Source organism: Brachycentrus maculatus, unplaced genomic scaffold (assembly GCF_059751285.1).
Source record: "Brachycentrus maculatus isolate JH-2025_06_01 unplaced genomic scaffold, ASM5975128v1 h1tg000061l, whole genome shotgun sequence".
In the NCBI taxonomy this organism is placed as follows: domain Eukaryota; kingdom Metazoa; phylum Arthropoda; class Insecta; order Trichoptera; family Brachycentridae; genus Brachycentrus; species Brachycentrus maculatus.
Window position 1 is genome coordinate 180,453 of NW_028280815.1, and position 25,264 is coordinate 205,716.

At 32.8% G+C, this 25,264-nt stretch overlaps 1 protein-coding gene across 6 annotated transcripts in view; it reads right to left on the reverse strand.

The window, feature by feature from the left end:
- Rbp (RIMS binding protein) overlaps positions 1–25,264 on the reverse strand; it is a 137,902-nt gene that overhangs the window by 68,384 nt on the left and 44,254 nt on the right. For all 6 annotated transcript variants that reach the window (XM_088256498.1, XM_088256495.1, XM_088256494.1 and 3 more), the window contains exons 3-7: positions 23,881–24,109; positions 18,648–19,544; positions 18,269–18,383; positions 580–760; positions 21–147 (exon numbers count right to left, since the gene is read on the reverse strand). In XM_088256498.1, coding sequence (XP_088112624.1) covers positions 21–147; positions 580–760; positions 18,269–18,383; positions 18,648–19,544; positions 23,881–24,109 — 1,549 coding nt within the window. The remainder of the gene's footprint in view (positions 1–20; positions 148–579; positions 761–18,268; positions 18,384–18,647; positions 19,545–23,880; positions 24,110–25,264) is intronic.

Here is a 25,264-nt window from a genome sequence, read left to right on the forward strand (position 1 = left end):
CAGCATCGTTGCTGACTCACCTGAGTCATCGTCTTCCGGCCCCTCGGCCACGTCCTGCAGTTCCGCCAAGCGAGACATGTCCATGGGAAGTGAAGGGTCGCTGTGAAGAAGGCCTTCGTCGGCGTCTCGCAACGTCGAAACTACAGCCTGAAATTAAGGGATGATTAAAAATATAAATTAATGCATTATTGTCGGGCGTTTTATTCATCAACCGTAATTATACTCTGCCTAATTATGGTCTGTCATCCGACCTTTATTATACTAATCCCAAGTAACCGCAAATCGAATTTCGATCTGTACAATGTTTTTTGCCATCTCTTCCGCTCTACCAAAAGTACCATAATCAAATAGAACGCTTATAAGCGTCTCCCGCTCTTTACCAACAGTATGTAGAAGACCCTTTTAAGCATTTCCTAACAATGCCTTTAGATGTGAGACCTACTGAAAAAGGGAAAATAGTGCTTAGAACAGAGCTGGTACTAGGTATATTGATACCAGGCACCTTTCGTTTTGTATTGTTAAGTACTAACAAAAGGATTATCAGTGAGTCACATCTGCTACCTTGGTATTTTTATGTACCTGATGGAATTCTAGAAGGTCGTCTCCCACGAGCCTTTGGACGAAGTGGGCTGGAACCAGCCCTCTCCGCCCGTCCAAGAGCTCCGCATCCAGGAAACTGCTGCCCGGTTCTGGACCATTGCCCCAAACCAGGAGGTAGTCGCCTGCCGAGATGCTGAGCTCTCCTTCCGCTGCTTCAACCCTGGTAACAAAACGAGAAACAATTGACTTTTGCAGTTGACTACTTTGAAAAATAATTGTGGATCCAAATTTATCACAGGCAAGATGTAAAGACTTATTAAATTTGGAGTAAGGTCCTTTAATTATATTGCCCATACCCAAATTAACCAGCTCCCTGACATATATAAAATAAAACCCATGCGATGATCCAAAATAAATGATCTGAGAAGGTACTTTATGGAAAGATATAAATGTAGTGATTAGTCATATTTTATTATTTTGTTTTTACCTAATGTTTTTTATATTTTCTCTTTTGTTATATTTTCTCTTTTTTTTATATTTTCTCAATGGTTTATTTTAAATATGCTTCTTAACTTATGTTTTCTCATTTATTTCTTTTAAATGTGCTTCTTGTGCCTAATTATTATACCTATTTATTGTTTTTATATTTTGCCATGTAAAAGTATTAGTTTTGGTTATTTAAAAAAAAATCTATTATTTGTGTACCAGTCTTGTTAATCTTAATCCCATGTTCCAAAATGAGAAATAGAAATTACTCATCGGGAATGATATATGTATATATGATTTATGTTTGTAATATGTTTTGAAATAAATAAAATTAAATAAATAAATTATTCCTACCTGGCAAATTCTTCTTTATATACGTTGAGATGTAATAAAAAAGGAAAAATAACCCCTTAATGGAGAAAGCCCAGATTTTTTAACAAGTATCTGGATACACTCAAAATGTCAAGAATAAAAATAATTGGTGAATCTTCTTTTTCTTCCATCCCACTATCCGCAACCAATGTTGCAAAGGGCACTGAACCGTATTGACGCAGTGTTATCTTGATCTTTAACGGATTAAGGCAAGTTGATTACATACTCCAGCCTATGGTAAGTCCAAAAGTCCTGTAAATACCCAGACGTCCATATCTTCTTCATCTAAGTTGAGATGTCAAAAATATATTATTTATATTCTTTCATTCTTCAAAACCTCATCTGCAGCCAATGGCGCATAGGGCACTGTATCATATAAACGCAGTGTTATCTTATTCGTTAACACATTAATAAAATGTGATATTGAATAAATATTTGATAAAAAAATGATTTTAGATGGGAATTGCATTTATTATTTACCTTGCTTATTATGTACAAGGTCACTTATATTCATTAAACCCCCCCCCCCATCCTTGAGAATCGCACCTGGGACTTCAGTATGGCAGCCGAACGTGCTGACCATTACACTACTGAGGGGGATTATTAACATAGTAACCATAATTGATATTATATAATGAAATAAAAATTATGTGTTTTTTCCAGATGTATTTTATTTAACCAGTAACTAGGTTTTATCGTAACCGGACGGAAAATTACATAGTTGTTATTTTATTATATAAAATGCAGATCCACCAAGAAATGTCAGTAAAAAACTTAAATTATTGATATCGTTACGGATTTTCAAAACAATACGAAAAAAAATTGAAACAGAGGCGTAGGTTCTATCAACAAACGTCGCGAAAGCGCCTCATTACCCAGTCCGGCCCTTCCCTCGCCCCGCCCGCGCCCCTCGCCCGGCACTGGCACTGTCATTGGTTTTCAAATAATGTAAATCCCGCCGGCGGGCTTAACAAACGTTTTTGGAATGCAAATCCTGCAAAATCGGAGTGTCGATAGCAGTGTCGCGGCTTGATAAATGTTACTGGAGCCATAACGAGCAGGAAAGGAGGTACAAAAAGTAGCATATCTCTCGCGAACGGGAACACCGGGCCAAGTCATGTTTCGAAAACACAACTCGAATTGCAGACTCGAAAGATGGAAGAACTTCCGTCAAGTATAGATCATTTTAACAAAAACTAACTAACTAACTAACCATCACGCCGCTTCCCCGTAGGGATAGGTAGAGAAAATAGAAAGTCACACCACTCTGACCACTTTCAAGTATTTGGCATACCTGATCGTGCCAAGTTTTTCTCAGTCTTCCTCTGCTCCTTTTTCCAAAATTTTAACAATAACTTTTCTTTTCGATCATTTTAACAGTTACTTTAATATTGAAAAAAAAAATACATCTCAACCAGAATACAACAGTGTCGCCATTCCAACATCAATAATTTCTACTACATTCAGAATACTTTTATCATTCTTATGACAACTTCATGCTTCACTTCCACACATTTTGCTCACTCCTTTCAACAACGTCATACATAAAAAAATGGTTTTTCAGGAGATCATTTTTAAAGTTTAAAAATATAATAAAATATATTAAAAATAAATATCAAGCCTTTTATTGAACATTTTACTGTGCAACAAATCTTTTTAGGTAAAACCTGAATGTTTTTTCACCATTTAAAAAATATTTAGCATATTTAAAAAAATAATTAAACAATATCCTTTCTTAAAAATGTAAAAAAAAACTTTCTACCCTGTAGCGGGTAAATATTGCGGGTAAATATTGTAAGTTAAAAATATGCCGCTTTTGTTGGAAAATAGTACATTTTCTGGGCATTCCAAAAACATGTAAAACGGAAAATTAACGATTTTTGATAAATGACGTTGTTGAAAGGAGTGAGCGTTTTGGCTTTAAACCAGGGCTCTGTTGTATACTGCCAAATAATTTTTTTTTTTTTGACATCTGAATATCGATGAAGAATATGAAAGGCTCGGTATTTATAGAGCCTTAGACCTGGCATACATAGACTGCAACATTCACCATTCTACCCATGATTAATAACCAAACTACTCAAATTTTTTAAGCTCCTGCATATGACACAGTACATATAAGTTCACAACAGCCATCAATGACAGGATTAGGAAAGCTTTTATTAAGCGGAGATCCTTTTATTTGATCTTTCTTATGTATGCAAGATAATAACTAGATTTTAAATAGCGAAGAAAAAAAACTATGAAACGTCAGAAAATATGATTTTTTTATTTTTGTGCAGCTTATTTTTGGCCAGTTATTTTATTCACAAAATACTAAAAAAACAAATGTTTTTAAAAAAAAAAATTCTATACACCATAAGTATACTTTAAATAAGGTAAATGAATGTCTTCATACGTGGGTTATATGTATCTGGCGAGGTATTTATATAAGTATAAAAGAAATTCTACATAAAACATGAAAATTAATAAATTAATTTATTACTTAATGCATACCAAATGATATCAACCAAAAACCTCCACTAAGGAATTTATAAAATTTCAATTTTAGACTTATTCCGATGTTCCTTGGATCACGGTCTTTTCAAATTTTATCATCTGAACGAGTCGGCTCGGTAATTTGCAATGCATATTATTTTTATCAGAAGCTAGTCTATCCGTAGTAGTTAAATTGATCGATCTATTAATATATTGGGCTATATCTACCAGATCAATATACCAAAAATGGTAACTAAAACAATTGCTAAAGCACAATGTTTTATCATCGCAAACCATGATCATATCATCGCAAACTATCAAAGGAAGGTTCGATCTTGGGATCCATTCCTAGAGGGTCATGTATAATAAATATACCGTAATATAATAAAGATTTTTATTTTTATTTTATCATATAATATTATCCTGGACTGGTGCTCGAAGGGCGGGATTAATCGCCTTGTCTTTCATATTTATAAAGTAAATAATTCAGCAAAAAAAAAATCGGTAAATTTTATGTAAGCCCTGGGTTTCTTAAAACATAAAAATGTATAAAATAATAGTAATAATAAAAATCTTATCCGCACCCAAATGGTGCATAGGGCACTGCATCATATAAACGTAGTGTTATTTTGATCGATAACATACGAAGGAAAGGTAATCAGCCCTCCGCTTCAGGTACCAGTCCAGGGTAATATTGTGAAAAGACCCCCCCTCTGGGAATCGAACCCGGGACCTCCAGAACGGTAGCCAAGCTTGCTTACCATTACACCACGGAGATGGACAGCGGTATTTAGGTAAACATTAAAATACCGCTTGAACCATCGTGTTTGAACGATGTAAACAACCATTCTTGAACCATGTAAACAACTATCCTTGAACCATGTAAACAACCACTCTTGAACCATGTGACACATAAATGTTGCTTTAACCATCATAATTTTAGGACACATATCGCTCACTCCTTTCAACAACGTCAAATATCAAAAAACTTGATTTTTCAGGAGATCGTTTTTTAAGTCAAAAATATAATACAATTTATAAAAAATAAATATCAAGCCACTTATTGAACTTTTTACTGTGCAACAGCCCTTTTAAGGTCAAACCTGAATGCTTTTTCTCCATTTGAAAAATATTTTAAAAATAATAAAACAATACCTTTTCTTCAAAATGCAAAAACAACACTTTCTGCCCAGTAGTGGGTAAATATTAAAATAAATAAAAAATATGCCGCTTTTGCTGGGATACAGTACATTTTCTGGACATTCCGAAAAAATGCACAACTGAAAATTGACAATTTTTGATATATGACGTTGTTGAAAGGAGTGAGCGATATACGTACTAATTATTTCGTAATTTGGGTGACTAACCTTGAATTGAGTAGAACCTGACACTCCCCTTGAACGATATTTTTGTTGGAATAAGGCACGTTGAGTCGTATGGCTCGCTTTTTTTGTTTTGCTAAATTATTTCTCCCTCCCCTATACCCTTCTCTCTCCTCTAGTGCATTGTTCACATACTCATACGTACTCATATTACACATTACAACTGTACATTTTTAATTATGCTAGTTGAAATTTACATTAAAACAGCAATTATAGTACCATCGCGTTGAACAATGCCAATTTAAAATTGTAAACTTTCAAAAAAATATTTGAGTGTTTTGTATTTAATTTTAATAAACAAAGTGTTTGGTTTTAATTAAAATTTAGGCACAAATAATATGTGCTGTTATATTTTAGTTATTAAATTGAATTCTGCATATTCTCAACTTAAATTTTCAAAGTTATATTAAGAAAACTCACGCAAAAAAAGTTATTAATTATAAGTCTTTTTAAAGCACTTATTATGATTTTAAAAATAAATTTTATTTGATGTAATTTTATATTTATAAATCATGAAAATGGATACGTATTTTATTAGCTATCAACGTATATTTTAGGTATTCTTTGCATGTTTTGAAATTTTAATTTCAATTTATATTATAAAACGAACGTTAAAAAAAATGATTACTGATTTTTATATGAAGCCCTATTTGATGATGTTTTTATATTATCATATCAAATAATTTGTTATTTTTTAATAAAAATGGATTTGTTTATTATGAAGCATATTTTTTCACTTTTATTTCGTTTTTTTTTAATTTTTTATTAGCACTCATCGAAATTTTTTGTTAAATATTTTAACGTAGACATCATTTTTACATCGACCTAACAAAATTTAAATAATTTTAAATAAGTTTGTTTAGTATTAGTAAAATTAATGAAAGTTGATATTTTACATTGAATACATAACATTAATTTTAATTCTAATCGCAACACAATAATGCCGAATAAAATATTGATTAATTAAACATGATACAACCAAATCACTCTAAGACAAGGTCACACTACATTATACGCATTATTGAAGTACTTTTTACGCATTTCTACGCAGTCTTTACGCAGTCCTAGCCCTGAAGCTTTAATTATTTTTATTACTTTATTACGCGTATATACTGGTAAAAGAAAATACGTTTTATCACATTTTGAAACAGGTTTAATAGTAAAGTTAAGCCAATGTCAGTCTATGCCAAAACGATTCTGTGATATGGATTTCTACTCTCACGACAGACTACACTTGCACTTGCTCCACTAAGGGTTGACTGAAGACTGTATAGCGTATGCGAAGATAAGGGGTGGTTTTCATTACACGACGTAAAGAGAACCACCCTGCTGAATTTTTGGCAAGCTTAACACCAAGGGGTTGGGAAAAGACATTCAGGGTTGAGATCCTGTCCTAGTAACACAAATAAAATAGATCAATAGATTGTATTTTCTTAATTTATTTGTTATTAAGGATTTAAATTAATTACTTAGGATCATTTTTATGGGAGATGCAAGGTTTTGCATGTGAAATGAAGTCAATTTTCGGCAATAATATATATATATATATATATATATATATATATATATATATATATATATATATATATATATATATATATATATATATATATATATATATATATATATATATATATAAAATCACAAATTATATCTCAAAACTTCAATAGTGCAAACAAAACTTGATGCCTTTTTCAAAGCAGGATAACCGAAAGCAAGCGCGTCGATATCAAACAGCAACGTCACTTCACGACGAGTGTCAGAACACAAAAATTATAATTTTGTTCATGTCTTGCATTGTTTATTTATATCTAAATGTAACAGTGTTTATATTTTCAACAGAAAAAGTTTTTTCAATTTTTTAAAACCCATAGTTACAATATATAACGAACTTTTGGCTTTAACAGACACCCCCTATTCCTAATTAGTCCGTCATATCGAGGTTTTACTGTATTATCAAGTTTGTAGTCTCAAAATTACTGCGTAATATACAACCGACAGTCGAGTGATTCTTGTCGTCTTAAATTGTCTTTGTTCATTTTCAAAACGCACTTATAAATAAAGACTTATAAAACGTTACTTACAAAACGCACTTATAAATATATATATATATATATATATATATATATATATATATATATATATATATATATATATATATATATATATATATATATATATATATATATATATATATATTACATCTTAATTTTTATTAATTTTTTTATATTGTAAAACCTTATTTTATTGTTTCTTATTACTATATTTCGTATTAAGTAATTTTTTCCAAAAAGTTTTTTTTTTAAATACAATACCGCGGTTTTGTATTTAAAAATCGGTACCAAAATAAGGTAAATTATTTCTTACGTATACGGGAATCGGAAATAATTTGAAAAATAAATAGTGTCGTTGTCCACATAATGTTGATGCTAATTTAATGATAAAATTTATATCGGATTGATCAAAGGTCCACTAGCAAAGAGTATCAAGTCAAAATTATTTTCAAAAATTATTTCATTGTCAAGCTACTATCCGCATCCGAAAGGTATATAGTTCACCACTTGCATTTTATATACATATATATATATATATATATATATATATATATATATATATATATATATATATATATATATATATATATATATATATATATATATATATATATATTAATAATAAAACGCTTTTTTTACCACTCTAGTGTAATATTGTCACAACTAGTTTCGGAAACTTCAGATGCTTCCATCTACGGGTTTAAATATAAACTCTAATTTAATCATGTTTTTATTTGAACCCATAGATGAAAGCATCTGTAGCTTCCAAAACTAGTCGTTACAATGTAATCAAGTGGTAGAAAACGAGTTATTAATTATAATTTGAAAATCGTTAGTATATATGTGATGAAAAATAAATTAATAAAATGGGCGAATATTTTCATCCCTTAACCTCGTATCTTCGGTTTCATACATTAATTCGAGTTCATTTATAGGTCAGACGATTCTACATGAATCTGTTTCCAATACGCTGAACCGATCTCAATAAACACCCCTGGCTCGAGTAACGCTTTCCCCCCACAATCGGGTCACGTGCTATCCCGGTATTCCCGCGGCGTTCCAGGGTGGCCCTAATATGCTCAAAGCAGAGGTACTCAAGCAAACACTGAAAATGAAACTTTAGATTTTCTTTAAAGATGAATTACTATTTTTAGAAACATTGCAGAAGCCTGGGTGAGAACCAATCTGATATTGGATCCATTTAAATTCTTTATTAGAAACTCTCACGAGAGGTGGTATACATGTCATATCGCTCACTCCTTTCAAGAACGTCATAATAAAAAAATCGACAATTTTTAGTTGTACATGTTATCAGAATGTCCAGAAAATGTACTATATCCCAGCAAAAGAGGCATATTTTTTAATTAATATTTACCCGCTACAGGGCAGAAAATGTTGTTTTTGCATTTTGAAGAAAATGTGTGGTTTCATATTTTTTTAAATATACTAAATATTTTTCAAATGGTGAAAAAACATTCAGGTTTTACCTAAAAAGATCTGTTGCACAGTAAAAAGTTCAATAAGTGGCTTGTTTTTTATTTTTAATTCAGTGTGTTATATTTTTAAACTTTAAAAACGTTCTCCTGAAAAATCTAGTTTTTTGATTTATGACGCTGTTGAAAGGAGTGAGCGATATGTGATAAAATTACTGAAAAACATTGGTACTGAAAACCAAGCTAGGAACAAAATGTCACACCTTCTTCTATTGGAAGATAAGACAACATCTGAAGCGCATTGCAGGAGCCTGGGTGAGGACCTATCTGACATCGGATCCGCGTTAGTTCACTGAGAACTCCAACGAGAGGTGGTATACACATCATATATGATAAAACTAGTGAAGGACATTAGTACCTTAGACCAAGCTAAGACATAAAATACCGAATCCTTTTCTAGTGGAAGGTAAGTCAACAGATAGAAGCGCGTTACTGGTGTCTGGATAAGGACCTATCCAATATAAAATCCGTGTTGGTTTATAAGGAATTATCACGAGACGTGGTATCATACACGATAAAACTAGTGAAAGACATTGGTACCATAAACCAAGCTAGGACACAAAATGCCGAACCCTCTTGTAGTGGAACGAAAAGCCTGTTGACGACAGTCAACAATCCGGCTTCTCTTGAGAAGTTTTTTTCCCATTTTTCCCCAGCAATGAGCAAATGTTGCCAAGTTTATGATTGGCCCACACCAGATTAAAAAAAAGTTTTTATCTAGAAAAAACAAGAATTTACTTATTGATCTATAAACCTTGCACACAATAAGCAAGGTAAATAATAATTGCAAATCCTATTAAAAAAATAATCCCATTATGTAGAATAATTTATATTATAATTTATATAATAATTTATATTTTCTTGAATGTTTTCCGCAGATACTTTGTGGCACATTTTGAACTTTATAAAATTAAACAACTTTGTTTTAACCACTTTTTATTATTAGTACACTTCAACCGAATGGTTTCAACAAGAACCTTGTCATCATCAGGGTTTATTAAATTCTAAAAAATTAAAATACTCAAAGTTAATTACATTACCTTACTCTGGAATGTAATTAACTATGAGTATTTTAATATTTTAATGTTTAAGCATTTGATAAACTCTGATGATGACAAGGTTCTTGTTGAAACCGGTCGGTTAAAGTGTACTTATAATTTAAAAAAAGTTGTAAAAACAAAGTTGTTTAATTTTATAAAAATAATTTATATAGCCGTTCGTTAGTTTGGCGACGCCTGGTGTAAGTTGACGCCGTTAGAGATTTCCTCCTTCAGGCGCCGCCCCGCAGTGACGTCCGGACGTCATTAGCATGAGCATCAGGATGAAGCAATGTGCTATTACTGAAAACTGAAATACTGAAAGAATCACCCACCGCTTGAATTTCAGGACATGGAATGTACACATTTATACCGTTCGTTATAATGAGTAGGCAAGACTCAAACTTCGGTAACTATTGCATGATCATGTCGTAGTCGTACAGGAGAAAGTGACCAACTACCAAAACTTAAAATGTTCAGGAGGGCCATTTAAGTCACTATTGCTTGTTAAGAAAATAAACACCAATGCAGTTAGTCATTTTTAACTTGTCAATATATTATACTTGCAAGTTTAAAATCGTTTGGGATTTTTTCAGGGCAATATTAAGCTAGTAACATATCAAATAGTCAATGATCACGTTTTTGTAAAACAATGCACTTAATATATACTGAGGTCTTCTGGTAACCCCCTTTGAATCACGTGTAATTTTCGGATTATCATATATGCTTTACAATACTAAAATAAAACAAAAAATAAAAATAATTATTTATTTAAACCAAAGAGAATCTTTTAGTTTTTAGAAACAGTAGATTACATGCATTGCTCTTTTCTGCATTTGTTGGCGATTTTATGATTTCAGGGTTAATATGTAAAACTGGCATACATTGAAAAATGTTGTTTTATTTAATAATCCGTTGTCTATGCGTTTTGTTGGAATCTTACTGTAACGCAGTACCAACGGCGCCTTTTCGAATATAAAACTGGGGCATAAAAATGAATACCCTTATCCGTTAGTCTGGGAGATGAGATATGTGGCCTTATTTTATTTCAAGGTTCTCGACAACTGTTGTAGAATATTGTATATTGACCATTATATGTTTATAACGTCACAAATACCCATGCCAAATGTAAAATTACCTTATACTTATTTATATATATATATATATATTTATATATATATATATATATATATATATATATATATATATATATATATATATATATATATATATATATATATATATATATATATATATATATATATATATATATATATATATATATATATATATATATATATATATATATATATATATATATATATATATATATATATATATATATATATATATATATATATATATATATATATATATATATTATTTATATATATATATATATATATATAAATATATATTTTTATATTTAAATATATATAAATATATATATATATATATATATATATATATATATATATATATATATATATATATATATATATATATATATATATATATATATATATATATATATATATATATATATATATATATATATATATATATATATATATATATATATATATATATATATATATATATATATATATATATATATATATATATATATATATATATATATATTTATTTAAATTTCACTTGATAAATATCACTATTTCTTAAAATTTGTTGTGTTCTCTGTGTTTTGATGCATTCCGCATCGTTTTCAAACACCGTATACGCCAAATGATGCATGATGTATCGAAAAACGGGTCACAATATATTTTAAGAAAAAGTGGAATTTACCAAGTAAAAATTCAATTAAAAATGGAAAGATACTATCACAAAGTGACTGCCAAATCGATTAATGAAATTGCCTCATATAACACTGATTGTAAAACCTGGCAAAATGCTTGAAAATCTGAAATAATTTGAGAAAAAACGATTGAAAGTACTTTATTGACTTTTGAATCTGTATGGCAATATTGACATACAAACAGACATGTAAATGTTTTTTGTATGGTGAAAACCATGGACAAGAACCTTGGCTTTGCGGGAAGGTAGGGTACCTTTAGGTAGGCCTCTTAAGTGAGGACTATATTTTTGAATTGTATGGGCTCAAATAAGCGGAAGTGATAAGAGGGTTGCTTGTGAATAATTTTTGGGGGTCGCTAGGTCTTACGATGGCATCGATGATTCGTATTGAGCTAAATATACCCAAGACAGAGGAAAGGCTAACCGATTGACAATAAAGCAATTAATTTTAAAACTTAGATTTTTTTATTAATTTTAATTATTAAGTATTTATTTATAAGGGAGTTAAACGGGTAAGTTAAGTACATTTAAAAAAAAATCGTTTTAAACTGATATTTCTTGGTGGCAGGCTGGACAAAATTCGAATAAAAAAATGTTATAAACACAACAAGGTCAAAACCATGATTTTCTATAATTTCTACATTATCAATGTATAATAAAATATCAACTTTAATTTATATTTGTAGAAATTTTAAAATAACTTTTTTTAAATATTTTTCATAACAGAAATAATAAATTATAAAATAACAAGTACTTATTTAGTTTTCTCCACTATTATTTTATTTGATCAGCGACCGGATTTCGCCGTTACCAATATTATCAGACTAGTAAGAGGCTAGACTGAATTCTATGTTAGTTATATTTATAAACACAAAACGGCAGGGGGTTGAAAACCTTGATTTTATTTAATTTTTCTGACAAAATTAATTTAAATTGAATGAATTTAAGAAGTTTATTATAACAGTAATTAAATATGAGTTATTAAAAGTGTCGGGTTTTTGGTCCCGCGGTTAGTGTCGCTGGCTCAAACTGGCTTTTTGGTTCAAACCCACTCTATCACAAAATGATACCTGTTTCTAATAGCCGCTTAGGCTCACAGAAATAGTATGAGATTTAAGTATACCTATTATTTTTTGACATCTCATCAAAGATGAAGAAGAATATGGAAGTCTGGGCATTTACGGGGCTTACGACCGTCATAGGCTGGTTTAAGTGATAACTTTACACACGTGTAACATTTACCAATTCTACCCATTATTGACAACCACACTACTCAAATTCTTGGAAGTTATATATATATGAACCAATTTAGAAACCTTGTTCATGAATCACTAGAACTTCACTAGAGACATCTATTGGTGAGATGTAAAGAAGCTTTTTATTAAGCAGAAACTCTTATATTAGTATGTGAGATCCGAATCCTGGATTATAATCACACACATGAGAAACGCCAGAAAATACCATTTTCATTTTTATTATTAAGCTTATAATTTGACCAGATAATTTATTTACAACATTTTGAGTGTGTCCAAATACTTGTTCACAAAATCTGGATTATCTCCAATTACAGGAGTTATTTTCATATTATTTTTTGACATCTCATCAAAGATGAAGAAGAATATGGGCAAGTCTGGGCATTTACGGCAAATTATAAGCTTAATAATAAAAATGAAAATGGTATTTTCTGGCGTTTCTCATGTGTGTGATTATAATCCAGGATTCGGATCTCACATACTTATATAAGAGTTTCTGTTTAATAAAAAGCTTCTTTACATCTCACCAATAGATGTCTCTAGTGAAGTTCTAGTGATTCATGAACGAGGTTTCTAAATTGGTTCATATATATAGAACTTCCAAGAATTTGAGTAGTGTGGTTGTCAATAATGGGTAGAATTGGTGAATGTTACACGTGTGTAAAGTGATCACTTAAACCAGCCTATGACGGTCGTAAGTCCCGTAAATGCCCAGACTTCCATATTCTTCTTCATCTTTGATGAGATGTCAAAAAATAATATGAAAATAACTCCTGTAATTGGAGATAATCCAGATTTTGTGAACAAGTATTTGGACACACTCAAAATGTTGTAGATTTAAGTAATTTTGTGAATAAAAAAAAACTTTTTTTTTTTAATTAAAAAAAATCTTGCCTTCACAATACAATACATATGGTTTGTACAAATATTTTTTTTTAAATTTACTAGATTCGATTCTTGAGGTAATATTTACTAGATATCTAGAGTAAGACAAAGACTAAAATTCTTACTTATTGAACAAAGAATTTAATACACCAAAGCAGCATTTCATCTATCCTAGCTACAAATTTTGAATAAATTAAAACTACATATTTGATTTTCATTTAATGAAGCTTCCTTACTTTTGACCATAGTTGTATGTACTTTATTGAGTACAAAGTACTGGATTTAATCCAAAAATGTTATACTGAATATCCTATAAAGCATATCTGGGTACTAGAATCTGTCCGCAATAGTTAGTATTGTATGACGTGCATTTGGCAAAGATCCAGTGTGGCAAAGATGATATTACTTAAAAAGGTCCTTGATCATATATTTCAGACACATAAATGCTTTTTTAAACTTGTACCACTTAAATCTTAACGCTAAAATAAAGTTTTAGCTTTTATTGCTTGATTTGAAATATTACAAATGTTTTTTTGACATCTTAAAAAAAAGGTGCCCTGGCCCTCCTGAATATTTTACGTTTCGTTAGTTGATCACTTTCTCCTGTACGACTACGATATATGCAAATAAAAGATGAATTACTTATAGGTGTCTCCATTCAACTCATATTTACAGTGTCGTGAGATTAATGATTTATTTAGGAGTTCCAAAATTTAAGTAGTGTGGTTGTCAATCGTGAGTAAAATGGTGAATGTTGCATGTGTGTACATTTTAAATGGGTCTCCACTAGATAAAAAGCTTACTCAAATCAACCATGGATACTGCCACGAACTCGCACATGAAGCGACATATGAATCATGTCATATATATATATGAGTTTAAAAAAGTCAGTAGTGTGGTTGTCAATCGTGGGTAGAATGGTGAATGTTGTACGTGTGTAAAGCGATCATATAACCAGCCTATGGTAGGTCATAAGCATTACGTATATAAATACTCAAATTTTTATATTCTTCAGCTTTGTTGAAATGTCGAAAATGTAAAAATATCTCCTAAGTGGATACGTGAATAAAGATTTACACACCAAAAATTTTGTGAATAAAAAATAATAAGAAGAATCTATTGGTGAGATGAAAAGAAGCTTTTTATTGAGCAGAAACTCTTTTATTCGTATGCGAGGTCCGAATCCTGGATTATAATCACACACATCGCTCACTCCTTTCAAGAACGTCATAAATCAAAAAACTTGATTTTTCAGGAGAACGTTTTTAAAGTTCAAACATAAAATACGATGTATTAAAAATGAATATCAAGCCACTTATTTAACTTTTTACTATGCAATAGATCTTTTTAGGTAAAACCTGAATATTTTTTCTCCATTTGAAAAATATTTAGTATATTTAAAAAAATAATTAAACAATACCTTTTCTTCAAAATTCAAAAATAACACTTTCTGCCCTGTAGCAGGTAAATATTAAGTTTAAAATATGCCGCTTTTGCTGGGATATAGAACATTTTCTGGGCATTAAGAAAACATGCACAACTCAAAATTGACGATTTTTGATTTATGACGTTCTTGAAAGGAGTGAGCGACATGAGAAACGCCAGAAAATATCATTTTTATATTCATTATTTAAGCTTTTAATTTTTAAGGTGTTTGGACACACTCAAAACGTTGTAAATAAATTATCTGGTAAAATTATAAGCTTAAATAATTAAAACGAAAATGATATTTTCTGGCGTTTCTCGTGTGTGTGATTATAATCCAGGATTCGGACCTCACATACTAATAAAAGAGTTTCTGCTCAATAAAAAGCTTCTTTTCATCTCATCAATAGATGTCTCTAGTGAAGTTCTAGTGATTCAAGAATAATGCCTCAAAATAATAAGAACAATTTTGCTACTTATTTTTTCTACATATGTACTCCAGGAAAAGCTTCATTATTTACCGAAATTCGGCATCGCATTTGATAAAATATTTAAAGTTACAACTAACAAACATGTTTCAGTTCGAGGCTGAATTTACGCAAGAACCTTATTTTCAGGTTTTAAATATGTATGATGAAGCTTTTTCTGAAAGCGTGACAAGCCCAGATTCACCCTTTTGTTTGTGCTGCAGCCTTACGGAGAATGAGTAATGATTTCTATCGAAAATGCTCCATTATTCCGATGTCTTCACAATAACAGAAAAATAATACCCTCCATTAAGGGCTGCGAATATTTTTCGCTGAAATTTATTGAACTCAATTTAGTGGAAAATGTGTTTCTATGATAATTAGCAAAGCGAAACGGGCACTCAATAATGGCAGAACGGTCAATAGATGAATATTGGTATTTTTAAAAAAGTATTTTATGATTTCTTCCGAAAAGAATTTCGGGATATTTCAAGAATACGTACGATTAAATATTGGCAATATCCAACATTCATTGGTATTTGAGTAGTTTTTATAGTTTTGGTGTATTTAAAAGACTTGGCACGATCAGATCAATCAGAACCTAAAATCTGGTGGTGTTAAAAGTCGTTATCGGAGGGCAAGTATGACTAGATGTACGGATGTGAAGGAGGCGAGGAGTGTATGTCAGGACAGAAGAGTATGGCGTTCCATCCTGATGGTAGTAGTAGTAGTGGTGGTGTATTTAAATTTCTCTCTTAAAAAAATGTTCTCTTTAAAAAAACACTTTTTATCGCATTTTAACTTAATTATATTATATTTGGACTATCGGACGAGCAGAACGGGGGCGGCTTTGAGATGTGGTGCTACAGGCGCTGGTTGGGGATTCATTGCTCGGAACATGTAGGGAACAACGAGGTATCAAACAGGGCTGGGGAGTCTGGATGCTTTTTATTGATTTTGCGTTTAATTTGTAGAACTCCATTTTAATTTATGAATTTATTTTAAAATCAAATACAGATTTTTTTTAGTCTACGTTGTATTTTATTAAAAACGCATAAAATATTAAAATATTAATATTGTGACAACTGTTTCGCATATTTATGGCATTTTCAAACGAATGTCGTTTTCGTTTCGAAATTAATTTATAAAGTCTAGATATATAATAAATGGATATGCTATAATATAAGATACCCAGGCCTGCTTCTGACGATTGCGGAAGGCATGTGCGAAGGTACAAACTATAGAGGATGATCCCGCTTAAACTGTATGGACCAAATTTTCTCCGACATGCGCTGTAGCGGGTGCGCCGAGTTGAAGAGACGAGCGGAGGATAGTAAAGGGTGGAGACAGACCATGAAAGAAGCGAACCAATCATCACACAGATTGTAATCTATTAAGAAGTATATTTAAGAAGAGCCAGATTAAGGATTCCGTTTGCTTCGGACCACTCATAGTAATAAGATTTAAATAAATATATTTTTGATAATTTATATACCGCCATTTTCGTAAAATACTACCTCTATAGAGCTTTGCTGTGATATTATATGGTACATTGTTTTGTACATTTAATAAGGAAGGAATGCAAAGCTGAGATAAGCATTATCGATAAAAATTTAAAAAAAGGTGTTTTGAGATAGTTTGGACATGTAGAACGAATGAGTGACGAAAGAACGGTAAAACAAATTTATGAGGCGAATTTTAGTGGAAAAAGAAGCAGAGGAAGGCCGAGAAAACGATGGCACGATCAGGTATGCAAAATACTTGAAAGGAGTCGTAACAATCGGCGGGTATGTATGAGGAGATGCATGAACGTGGAAGAGGCGAAGAATGTTTGCAAAGTCATAGTGGTGTGGCGTTCTATTCTCTCTGCCTACCCCTGCGGGGAAGCGGCGTGATGGTGAGTTAGTTAGTCAGTTTTTGTTTTCTCTTGGACAGTACAAGAATAAGTTTTAAATTAAAGGTTAACGTTCCTTTGAGTAGAGAGTTAGTCTGTTTTCGGCTAAGATTTGTGGCATCTGATACATTTGGCACCGGTTCGTTAAGGTTGCATAGCCATCAAAAGCACTTTAAACACGTTTAAAAAATAAAGAAACGAAGATTGTTAATCCTTAACGTAATTGTTTAAACACAAAGAATTTTACTAGCAAAACCAAAGTTTTTTTCATTTAATCGGAGGCCTTAGTTATTTCTTCTTCTTCTAACCCTTACCCGCACCCAATGGTGCATAGGACACTGCATCGTATTGACGCAGTGTTATCTTGATCGTTAACAGATGAAGGCATCACTCCTGCGCTTCAGTGTAATATTAAATAAATTTTAAATTGTTAAATAACTAATATTTATTTTCACCCCCCCCTGGGAATCGAACCCGGGACTTCCAGCACGGCAGCTAAACAAACTAACCATTACACCGCGGAGGTGGACGTTAGTTATTTAGAATAATATTACGTATTTTTTAAAAAACCAAATTGTCTAGTTTAATTATTTTTTGTAGCGAGTAACATAACTTGCGGTTAGAACTGCTGTAGCCAGTTTACAAAAAAATGTTTAATAGTGTTTTAAATGATTATTTGGTACTTACTCGGGAGGATCATAGTTGAATCTAGCTATGTAGACACAACAGCGGCCCTTGCCAGGAATATCTAGCATATCCACTTGACCCTCGGAACCGCCATTGAGATAATGACCCCCTCGACCTGAAAGAAAAGTAAATAAATAGGGGGACAAACATCCCTACTTACGCTTCGAATAGAGACCAAATACGATCTAGTTAACACTAATTGTTTGATAAAAATAATGTTAAAATTACGTCAACAGAGTATATTCTACTGACTTAACCAATTTGTGGAATCTAAGATAGCAAAACCACTATTTTACTTGGTATTGGATCATTCAAAATCTAGCGAAACTATCTGACTATATATGTGGTTGGTTAAAAATGTAAAATGAGTGAATCTTACCGTCCATGTCAAGGCCTCCAGGAACGTTCGGCATCATTCTTGACAGCGGTCTAGTTTGCGAGTGCACGAATCCAGGGTTCAAAGCCCCCAGACCGTCTAGCGCGTATTGTCCAGCTAGGGTTTCAAGCGCCCAGTTCTGCTGGTGATGGGGCGTCACAGGAGTCGCGGCTCTTCCGGCGTACCTTCCTGCCCCGAGCTCCATCTCCTCCAGAGGTTTGAGCTTTATATTCATGGCATTGCTTCCCGTCAACCCGCAAGTGTTAGAATACGCTCCCTGGCCGTAAGTCAAATTCGAACTGAGTCCCGAAAGATTTGTATTCGTCAACCCGGACAAGGGATTCGTCAAGTTGCTACCTAACCCACCCGTCAGGGAATTGGGCATCCCCGTCAATGTAGTCAAGCCACTAGAGAGGGTGTTTTGAACATTACCTAAGACGCCAGTCAACGCACTTCCTGAGGTCAAGTTGTTAGAGAGTTGGCTTTGGAGACCAGCTGATAACCCCATACCGGTGACGTTGTTCGTTAGATTGGACGATAATCCAGGTATCGTGCTTTGCATGCCCGCCAGGGTGCTGGAGATCTGTCCGATGTTGTTGGAGAGAGAGGCCGTGACCGGGTTGGCGAAGGTGACCTGGTGGCCCGAGGTGTAGTTGCCGGTGGAGTAGCTGGCCACGGGGTTGGAGTAGGAGGTAGGGTTGTGGCTGATGGAGTAGTTGACGGAGGTGGAGTTGGGCAGGCTGTAGGGCTGCGAGGAGCCGTGCATGGCGGACAGGGTGGGCATGGTGGAGCTCTGCGAGATGGGCGCGTGGTTGGACATGCTGTGCGACGGGAGGGGGGAGGAGATGGGCGAGGAGTGGTAGTCACCCAGCGCGTGACTTGATCCGCTTGGTGGAACGCCTGGAAAGAAATTCGTACTTTATATTTTAAAAAACCTCTTACGCAACTAATTTTTTTTATCTTGCATTAAATATGAAATCGACAAAAATAATGGAAAAATTAAATGAAAACACACTTACTATGAATATTTTTTTTAATATTCAAGGAATTTTTGGTCATTTTTACTTTTTTTTTAACAAAATATGTTAGAAATGTTAGTATTAAAAATAACCATTCGCCGTGAGTGGTTAACTACATTAAAAACATTTTTGTAATATAATATAAAAATGAAAACAGAATTTAGTATGCAATTTGAGTAAATTTCATTCATATAATACTTATTTAGAGAATGTCTTGCATAATTTTATGTACAAGAGTTTCTAAAAATCTGACCTAAGATAAAATATGAATAAAGCAGTTTATACAAATATATAATAGCACATTAATAACAACAACTGTATAGTTTTTTCACATTTATTTTATTTTACCAGTGACCATCGTCACTCGATATTACTAGTGTAATGATATCAGTAACGACGAAACCCGGTCAAAAAAAAAAACCCGAAAATACTTTAAAGCTGATATTTTATATAATTGCAATTTCATCGAGAAATGTCAGTTCAAACATAAAATTATTCAAATCAAACAATACTTTACATTGATTAAAGAAAACACTTTGTTTTTTACCACTTGAGTTTTATTATAGACTACATGTTTCAAAAGTTAAACTTCCATCATTCAGGTCTGTATAATAACTATTATACAGACCTGAATGATGGAAGTTTAACTTCTGAAACATGTAGTCTATAATAAAACTCAAGTGGTAAAAAACAAAGTGTTTTCTTTAATCATCGTAATATGTCTTACCACAAAGTTAATGCCGAAACAATAAATAAAATACTATACATATTTTTTTTAATAAAAAAAAAAATCCAAATATAATCTAAGAGTATTTACACGTTAAAATAACATTATTTTCTATTCTAATATAAATTTTTTAAAAAATTAAAATATTATTGAGGAGTATATTAATAATCCTATTGGAATAATGAAAGCGTTCATCAATAAATAAATATTGGTTAAAAAAATAAAGGATTATATACGAAGTAAAGTTAAAGGTCTACTTTTTAAAAAATACGAAAAAATCCTATAAGGTGTCTAAAATTATTTAAATACATCCAAGGATAATGAAATTAAATTATAACTACAATATTTCAAATGACAATGATTAAAGAAAACACTTCGTTTTTTACCACTTGAGTTTTATTATAGACTACATGTTTCAGAAGTTAAACTTCCATCATTCAGGTCTGTATAATAACTAAAATATAAAATATAAAATTGTTCTATAAATAAGGAGAGGGGAAAGTAAGGGGAAGGGGTTAGTCAAGGAACGGAGTTTGAAAACAAAGGAAAAATGGAAAGCTATGGCGAAGAATTTTGAAACAATATATTATTTAATAAAATTATTATTCTTCGCCATTGCTTTCCATTTTTTGGGAAAGTAAGGGGAAGGGGTTAGTCAAGGAACGGAGTTTGAAAACAAAGAAAAAATGGAAAGCAATGGCGAAGAATAATAATTTTATTAAATAATATATTGTTTCAAAATTCTTCGCCATAGCTTTCCATTTTTCCTTTGTTTTCAAACTCCGTTCCTTGACTAACCCCTTCCCCTTACTTTCCCCTCTCCTTATTTATAGAACAATTTTATATTTTACATTTTAGTTACTATACAGACCTGAATGATGGAAGTTTAACTTCTGAAACATGTAGTCTATAATAAAACTCAAGTGGTAAAAAACCAAGTGTTTTCTTTAATCATTGTAACATGTCTTACCACAAAGTTAATGCCGAAACAATAAATAAAATATTTCAAATGTGTTTAAATATTTCTATGCATCTTCTAGAGTGCACATTGTCCGTTTTTTTAATTGATATCTCAACACAGATAAAGATTTTTAAGGAATATGGAAGTCTTGACCTTTACAGGGTATACGACCCGTCACTGGCTGGGTTAACGATAACTGTATACACATTACAACATTTTCCATTCCACCCATAATTGAACAATATTACTAAAATATTAGAAAGTATTACCTACTCTCCTTATAAGAGTAATATAGTTAGGTTTATATAATGACAAGTCGTTAACTATGTAAATGCCCAGATTTCCATACTCCCATGTCGATAACTTCTTTATATTTGTTGAGATATTAATAAAAAAATTGTTTATGGATCTTGACAATTGATCAATGTTAATGTGACAATTCATATCGCTCACTCCTTTCAAGAACGTCATAAATCAAAAATCGACAATTTTCAGTTGTGCATGTTTTCGGAATGCCCAGAAAATCTACTATATCCCAGCAAAAGAGGCATATTTTTAACTTAATATTTACCCGCTGCAGGGCAGAAAGTGTTGTTTTTGCATTTTGAAGAAAATGTATTGTTTAATCATTTTTTTGAATATATTAAATATTTTTCAAATGTAGGAAAAACCTTCAGGTTTTACCTAAAAAGATCTGTTGCACAGTAAAAAGTTCAATAAGAGGCTTGATGTTTATTTTTAAAACACTATGTTATATTTTAAAAATTAAAAACGTTCTCCTGAAAAATCAAGTTTTTTGATTTATGACGTTCTTGAAAGGAGTGAGCGATATGTTACATAATATAATATATACATAATATAATATATAGCAACAAATATGCGTTTTTTTATATATATTTTTTAATTAAATATTTATAATACATATTTAAGTATTAATTTGGCATCATGCATCGAAATCGATAAAAAAAATACACAAAGATTTTTGATAGTAAAAAACTTTTCACATTTCCCCAACACGTGTCTGAGACAGTCAAGCATTATTTATATCGATCGAGACCATCTTAGTTAAGCAACCCTTAAAATATGTACAACTACCAATAATATTCGTCCGATAAAGTAACGTTGTAATGTCGCGATCTACTAAAAAATGGGATTAAACACCATGCGACCCGGAAAAAAAGTGATGTGAAAGTTACAAATCAATAAAATGTGACACAAAGTATAAGCAAAACATATCGCTCACTCCTTTCAAGAACGTCATAAATCAAAAATCGTCAATTTTCAGTTGTGCGTGTTTTCGGATTGCCCAGAAAATGTACTATATCCCAGCAAAAGAGTCATATTTTTAACTTAATATTTACCCGCTACAGGGCAGAAAGTGTTGTTTTTCCATTTTGAAAAAAAGGTATTGTTTAATTATTTTTTTAAATATACTAAATATTTTTCAAATGGGGAAAAAACCTTCAGGTTTTACCTAAAAAGATCTGTTGCACAGTAAAAAGTTCAATGAGTGGCTTGATATTTATTTTTTATACATTGTATTACATTTTTAAACTTTAAAAACGTTTTCCTGAAAAATAAAGTTTTTTGATTTATGACGTTCTTGAAAGGAATGAGCGATATTTCAAAGATTATATTGACATACAGTAGAACCTCGAAATTTTGAACTCATCGCGGTTGAAGGTAGTCAAGATAAGGAAAAAAAATCTTTTTTTTTGATCTAGATTTACGAATAGTTTCGATATTTAATTATATTTTACCAAAAAAACTTAATTATGTATTTCTGCAATGAGAACATGTTCATGTTGTGAACCAGGCAATCGCCATGGATCTTCCTCGAAAGATAACTAAAGGAAGGCCCAAAAATTCATGGATGCTGCAGAGAGATAAGAGAGATGCCGAGTCATTTTCAAACACCGTACGGTGTTTGACATGATGCGGAATGCATCGAAATACGCGTCACAGTAGATTTTAAGAAATAGTGGTATTTATTAAGTAAAACATAAATTAAAAATTAATAGATTTTATGGTAAAGTGACTGCCGAATCAATTAATGAAATTTACAAGTAATTTTATAAAAATAAACATTAATAAAAAATACATAAAAAATAAGTAATCTTTCGGCATGGAACGCATTATCGTATTTTACATTAATTTCTATGCGAAGTAATGTTTCGCTTAACGAGAAAGATGCTGGAACGTATTTTGCTCGTTATAAGAGGATCCACTGTATTTGTTTTTTCTCTAACTGTCCCGGTTTGTAGCTTCATAATTATGGTAAGCCTACGTATTATAGTCTTTCTACGCAACCAAAGAAGAGTAACGCGATAGATAGTTAGGGTTCCAAAGATAAAAATATTTTTTTCAGGCGTTTTTTGAAAGTTACCGACTGTTTGTAGAGGCTAAAAACTTTCACTCCTAACAGGTGAGAGTCTCATGGATATTGGTTAATTATTTTTTTATTGAGGTTCGGATAAACGAGGATCTACCGCAGTCAATCTACAGGCTGCAGTCGAGATGTGGACTCACCGTGCGTCGTGGACCTGGTGTGCTCCAGCTCGGCTAGGATGCGGTTGTCCTGCTCGATCTTGGCCATGATGCGCTCGATCTCGGTGGCGGGCGCGGGGGGGCGCGCCGGGGACCAGGAGGGCGGCGCGCCGCCGGGCGCCGTGGCCCCCCCGGCGCCCCGCCCACCCCGGCGCACGGCCGCGGCCAGCTCCAGCTGCAGCTCCTCGCAGCGGACCGTCTCCAGCGCGGCCTGGCGACGGGAAAGCCATACTATTTAGTATCTTGAGAGAGAGCAAACATTGTTATTTTTTGTTTTTTTGTTTGTTTTCTTATTGTTTTATTTTATTAAAAGTAAAAGAGGTAATGAGGGGATCCCGAGGGGTGGGGACGAAGTGTCGGCCTCTGTCCGTACATCCTCTTCCCCCCTCATTAATTGAATAGAGCATTATTTATTTCTTCAGAAATATTTTGAAGATTTTCCTCTATGTGCAGCTGACAGAGAGTCCCTCAGGACTCTATAACTGCTGCGGGTGGATGGCGGGCTCAGATTCCAAAAAAAAAAAAAAAAACAGAGAGAGAGAGAGAGAGAACGAGAGAGAGAGGGAGAGAGAGGGAGAGAGAGGGAGAGAGAGGGAGAGAGAGGGAGAGAGAGGGAGAGAGAGGGAGAGAGAGGGAGAGAGAGGGAGAGAGAGGGAGAGAGAGGGAGAGAGAGGGAGAGAGAGGGAGAGAGAGGGAGAGAGAGGGAGAGAGAGGGAGAGAGAGGGAGAGAGAGGGAGAGAGAGAGAGAGAGAGAGAGAGAGAGAGAGGAAGAGAGTTCCAAAATAATGGGTAGTGTGGTTGGCAAACATGTGGGTAGAATGGTGAATATTCCTCATATATTTTAAATACTCGAGTATAGTTCTTTGGGCACGTTGAGCGTCGAGTCTTGTAAATAGCCACATGATCTATGTTCAAATGTCAAAGCTTCATTTTAATTAGTATTACACAAAGCCGCATCCTCCAGCCAGACTAGCTCCTTGGTCCTGGAGTGCAGATCCCATTGTCCCACACAAATTTTAACCGAAACCCCTATCGCCTGAATGCTGGATGAGCGCGTCTCACCCACCTGGGTGTTTGGTAGACAGGTCGGGTTCTGTCGTACCTTCTTGTCTAGCTGAATGAGCGCGTCTCACCCACCTGGGTGTTTGGTAGACAGGTCGGATTCCGTCCATTCTTGTCTAGCTGAATGAGCGCGTCTCACCCACCTGGGTATTTGGTAGACAGGTCGGATTCCGTCCATTCTTGTCTAGCTGAATGAGCGCGTCTCACCCACCTGGGTGTTTGGTAGATGGGTCGGGTTCCGTCCTACCTACTTGTCCAACTGAATGAGCGCGTCTCACACACCTGGGTGTTTGGTAGACAGGTC